This window comes from Gossypium arboreum, chromosome 12, assembly GCF_025698485.1.
Source record: "Gossypium arboreum isolate Shixiya-1 chromosome 12, ASM2569848v2, whole genome shotgun sequence".
In the NCBI taxonomy this organism is placed as follows: domain Eukaryota; kingdom Viridiplantae; phylum Streptophyta; class Magnoliopsida; order Malvales; family Malvaceae; genus Gossypium; species Gossypium arboreum.
Window position 1 is genome coordinate 88,390,864 of NC_069081.1, and position 5,716 is coordinate 88,396,579.

At 29.9% G+C, this 5,716-nt stretch overlaps 1 protein-coding gene across 1 annotated transcript; it reads left to right on the top strand.

The window, feature by feature from the left end:
- Positions 1 to 3,256: 3,256 nt before the first annotated feature.
- Positions 3,257 to 4,785, top strand: LOC108459812 (LOB domain-containing protein 18-like). Its single transcript, XM_017759211.2, has 2 exons — positions 3,257 to 3,933; positions 4,251 to 4,785. The coding sequence occupies exons 1-2, from the start codon at positions 3,595 to 3,597 to the stop codon at positions 4,593 to 4,595; spliced, it is 684 nt and encodes a 227-aa protein (XP_017614700.1). The 5' UTR covers positions 3,257 to 3,594; the 3' UTR covers positions 4,596 to 4,785.
- The last annotated feature ends 931 nt before the right edge of the window (positions 4,786 to 5,716 follow it).

Genomic DNA, 5,716 nt, shown 5'->3' on the forward strand with positions numbered 1-5,716 from the left:
GTGTGGGGTCCCAGTAGGGAAAAATAATGAGGTCATGTTTTCACCAAAGCGTTAAGCTCTTCGTCAAGGATTCTTACGTGGCAGCCACCTATTCGAATGGCTCATACTGATGCTTTGAACGCTGAATTTGTGTTTTGACCTTTCCATTCGGATTCCAACATCTTGTTGATTTCATAGAAAGTTGAAAACAGTATTTATGTATCATCAATTAAATCTTTAAAATTTTAGTGAATACTCCACCAACTAAATTAATTAATATTGATTTCGATTTTTTGAAAGAGAGTCTTATAAAAGGAGTCATTTGTCATTGTCCAGACGCTACGCATCAATCTTTTGTTGGTTTTATATTCTCTTTGTAACTTATTTGACTTATTGATATCACCTTCTTGTAAAAATGGGTCGTTTTATCAGGATTGCAAATAAATAAGGTGTTTAGATACACCGCCTCTGTCAAAGTTGTGATCCCCATGGTGTACACTCGCCTTACTATAAGGCTAAATGATGGAGTATCCTTAAGTCCTGATTGGTTGGATTTGGTTCTCACGAGTCTTTAGCTTGTAGAATACTCTGCAATGTTGGTCAAGATGTGAGATAAGTTTGTGAAGTGTAGGTATAACAAATATTAAAATATCTTTTCTATAATAATAGAACAAATTTCAGAGCATGTCGAATATGCATTGCCATCTCTATTCCATAACTCTTCTTAACCAATAAATGAGAGGAAAATGTGTTTCACGTCCTCTTACATTGACAACAATACTTATACCAATCGAGTTAAGACTCAACTGAATTTTAATTTTATAATTGAATTAAATGATTATTATAATATATACATTAACCCATTGAGCATAAGGAGAGTAAAGAGTGTTTAGGGTTTGAAGTTAAAAATCAAATTACTTGACATGATTATCAAATATAAACCGATTTAAGAGCCAAAAAACAATATAGAGGCAGATGGTAATGAGAGCCTAAGGAGCTTGTCCTCCCAAATTCATTTTAAAAAATTTTAATCTCTTAATTTTTTTTAAAAATTTTAGTTACCCCTCCAAAAAAAAATTGAAAAATTTTCATTAAATCCTTCAAAAATTTTAATTTTTAATTAAATCCTCCAAAATTTTTTTCAAATTTTAATTAAACCTATCAAAATTTTTAAATATTCTCACTAAATCCTTTAATTTTTTTTAGAAATTTTAAATAAACCTCTTAAATCATTATGTAAAATCCGCCATTGATTGAGAATACCCATTTTAAGTAAAGATTATGATGATGACGATGATAATCACTGTTAGTGTTGTTGTTAGTCATTGTCAAATTAATTTCATTATTTTATTTAAAAATCTATGCGTAAGACTTTTGCTTATATATAGTTTGAGATGTTGATACCTTTCCAACTTTAACCCTAAGCCCCATTCTTAAATAAACAAAATTTTAATTATTTTTGAGTAATTGTATTTTAAATCCGTCCTTAAATTTTAAAATATTCTAATTATATTTTTTAACTGTTAAAATTATATCAATCAAGTCTTTTTATTATTAAAACCGTTAATTTAATCATTGAATGACAACTCAAATCTTATATAAGTAAATTTAAAATGAAAATTTTAAAGAAAAATAAACTTATGGAGCATAACTTTTAAAAAAACTGATAATAAAAAGAGAGTCGAAATTAATATTTTTACAACATTCATTTTTACTTAAAATTATGTTATGTAAAATCTAACATGTCAATTAATAGTTAAATTAACAATGTTAATAATAATAAGACCTAATTGATATAATCTCGATAATTTTAGATATAATTAGCTTTAATTTTTAAAAAAACTTCAACTAAAATTCCCATCATTCATTAAACACATACTATTTATAGTACTTAACCAACAAAATTAAATGCAAAAAATTAAAAATAAAAAGAAAATTAAAACCTGTGGGTCACAGCAAGCCATTGTCGAAAATCCAGTGGATTTATTTTGGCTTATTGTATAAAAAGGCAAAAAGAAAATATAAAGAATAAAGCATACATAAATTAAGCTGAGTCATTTTCAACGTAAGATGGCGTCTTTTGCCCTCCACGCAGCTTAAAACACGCAGTGTCAATTTTAGACACATCCTAATGACACGTTTCAAGTTCTGAAAAAGAAAAGTGTTTTTTTATTTTTTTATATTCGATAATTATATTAAAATTTAAACAGAAAAATAAAATAAAGTAATCGAGAAAATAGAGATCGGAATACTTTGTCTTTCTGTTAAGATAAGAGTGTTCAAATGGTCGATTTAGTTAATAATCTAACTTAATTATCGTTAATATAATGTTTAACCGTTAATTGAGTTGAACTTATTTCGGTTGTTTCGATCGGTCGTATTTTAATTTTATTTAAATTCTTAACATATCTAACTGGGTTATATATATTATTTATTATTATTAATTTTGATTTTTGATAAAAAATCCTTTAACGATAATCTATCAAATTAATTACAATGATATGATCTCAATTAATTTAATTTAGAGGTTAGGGTTTTTAAATTAAATTAACTCATAATCATTTTTTAAAAAAATCTTTAAAATGATACCCAATAGAACTAATTACAATTATACCCGCTCATTAATTGAATTCATATAATTTAGGGTTTTAGGTTTTCAAACCGTATTAACTCATAATCAAAATTATAAAATCTTCAAACCAATACCTAGTCAAACTAATTATTGTGATACTGGCCAATTAACTAAATTAACTTAATTCAGGGTTTAGGATTTTGAAATCGAATTAATTGATAATCAAAATTATAAAAATAATTTTAATCGATACCCAATTGAACTAATTACAGTGATATAGAATCGATTAACTGAATTAATTTAATTTAGAGTTTAAAAATTTCAAATCAAATTAACTAATTATTAAAAAATACAAAAAAAATCCGATTGAACTAGGAGTAATATGATGGACGAAGGCAAAGAGGGTAGGCAATGTCCTTGGCCCCTTCTGGTAAATTTTCAATTTATAAATAATGATTAAATTACACTTTAACCCCAATAATTTATGATTCAATTTTAATCCCATTAAAATAATTTTTTTAGCTTTATCCCTTAATTAATTAAATTAATTTAAGATTTGATCAAACTTAGACTCTGAATTTAATCGAGAGGGGAAGAACATGTGTTTTTTTTATACAAAATTCACGAAATATATGTAAAAAAAAACCAAAAAAAGGAATTAAAATTTATTTATAATTAATAGAAGGGCAGTTGAGAGAATGGCTAGGCTTATCGCATGTTTGCTTCACGCAAGCAGCTAAATTAGAAGAAGAGGGGTAATTGTGGTGTTGTTTTGCTCCCTCGCGTGGCTTTAAAGTCTTCTTCCTCTAAGCGTTTTTTTAAAAATCCGCCATTAAAATATATAACACCCCATCATCACCAAACCCTAAAAAGGAAGTCCCTGTACTTTCCTCTCCTCCTCCTCCTCCTCCTCCTCTTCTTCTTCTTCTTCTTCTTCACCTTTTTTCAACTTGAAAACAAACCCTAATTATGGGACCTATTCAATTACTTTAAAACTTGAAAAAAGTTTGGTTCTAAAAAGAGTAATATTTTTTTCCAAGATCATGAGTGCAAACACTTGTAGTAGCGGCGGTGCCGCTGGTAGTTCGACTGGCGGTGCTGTTGGTGGTGGTGGTGGTGGACCTTGTGGCGCGTGTAAATTTTTGAGGAGGAAATGTGTTCCGGGTTGTATATTTGCACCGTATTTCGATTCGGAACAAGGTGCGGCTCATTTCGCGGCGGTTCATAAGGTGTTTGGTGCTAGTAATGTGTCGAAGCTGTTACTTCATATCCCGGTTCATAAACGGCTTGATGCGGTGGTTACTATATGTTACGAGGCTCAAGCTCGGCTGAGAGACCCTGTTTACGGTTGCGTCGCTCATATCTTTGCACTTCAACAACAGGTAAAATTGTAAACCTTTATCATTTAATTTTACACCTTTTTTTATCTCTCTTGCGCTTTTTTTCTTCAAAAACAGTCAGGAACTCGATATATATTGTAATATTTTGGAGTTTGTTGAAATCTAGAACATGTTTTGCACTTTTATTCCTCATTTCATAAGAAACTTGATTTGTTGGCAATGCCATGTTCTCGTACACATAATCCTAAGCATCCTTTTAGTGTAAATAAAGACAACATGTCATTAATATACCTCAAAAAAACATTGTTTACTTCCTATTATTTACAAAATTAAATATATGGGTAATCTTTTTTGGGCAGGTTGTGAATTTACAAGCAGAGCTATCGTATTTACAAGCCCATTTAGCTACACTAGAGCTTCCATCGCCGCCACTTCCTTCTCCTCCTCCACCGCCGCCACAACAAACACTAATGGAACCGCCACCTCTCTCAATATCAGACCTCCCACCAGCCACTTACGACTTATCCACACTTTTTGATCCAATGGTGCAACCTTCATGGGCCATGCAACAAAGACAAATCAACCAGTTCGACTCGTCATCGCTTGGAAGCGGCGATCTTCAAGCATTGGCTCGAGAACTCCTCCATCGAAAAGGGTCACCACCGCGACTACCGGCTTCACCGTCACCATCTTTCTCAAAGTGAGACTGACCCCTTTTTAATTTTGCTTGCCTTGGGAAATTATTACCATGTGACCCATATATATATATATATATATATATATATATATACACCTAGCTTTATCCAAGCAAGGGAGCTTAAATTTTCATGTTATATATTTCATTGGGCAAGTAACCTTAATAACTAATTAATCTTTCATTTTTAATTTTGTTTCTTTTTTTCCTTAATATTCCTTTTTAGATGAAATTCAATTTGAGTTTATTTTTAGAAAAGTTATTTTCGTCTAACTTATAAATAAAAAATAAAAATTTTAAATATTGTGGATTGAATTTTAGCTCGTGAGTTTAAGTGCTTATAATGAAATGCATTATCTTTCTATTTATAGGTTAAGAGGGGATGCTACGAGTAGTTTTAAGAATTTAGTCAAAAAAGAAAAAGAAAGAAATATGATCAAAACCTATATCCTTACCACGTATGAATGTTTAAACCTAATAAAAAATTAAAAATTATAAAACAAATATACTTAAGATAAATTAATCTAAACAAATAAAAAACTATGGGAATTTGAAACAATTCTTTTTATCCAAGCCAAATTCTTCCATTGATTTTGGTTAAAATATTTTCCCCATTTGATGGTATTTTGGGATATGGTTTCAGTCATTTGATGGGAAAATGTCTTGGGTTTATGTGGGTTTAGGGTTTTTTTTCAATTTCTGGTTTAGGGAAACGTGGGCGAAGGATCTTTTGGGTTGAAATTCCAGAATCGAAATTTAGAGTTATTTGAAATTAGATCACGCACTACAACAAAACAGTCTTAAGATGACACTTTTGAGACTATATTTTCTTAAATGTTGTGATAGGCTTGCCAACATATGCTTTGAATATTTTAGGTCAATACTTGGTATTTTAAGGTTATTTTAATTTAAGTTTTTTATTAGAACCCTAAGTTTCGAAGCTGAGTTTTTAATTTGGGGTTTTAGGAAAAGTTGGGAGGTGATCTGGGGGGAAAGGATGAAGGAAGGCGCAACAAAGGAGGAAATGTGCTGTGGCTTTATGGTTATAAACATTTAGTTGAAGTTCTTTTTTTAAATTTAAAAAAAGAAAAATCCTTTTTCAATTTTAACTCATTAAAGATTTTATAATCT

What these genes read in the sequence shown, in the direction of transcription:
- LOC108459812 (XM_017759211.2), top strand. Translation starts at nt 3,595, where the DNA reads ATGAGTGCAAACACTTGTAGTAGCGGCGGTGCCGCTGGTAGTTCGACT. An exon ending in TCTTTGCACTTCAACAACAG is followed by an intron (nt 3,934 to 4,250) that starts GTAAAATTGTAA and finishes TTTTTTGGGCAG; the next exon opens with GTTGTGAATTTACAAGCAGA.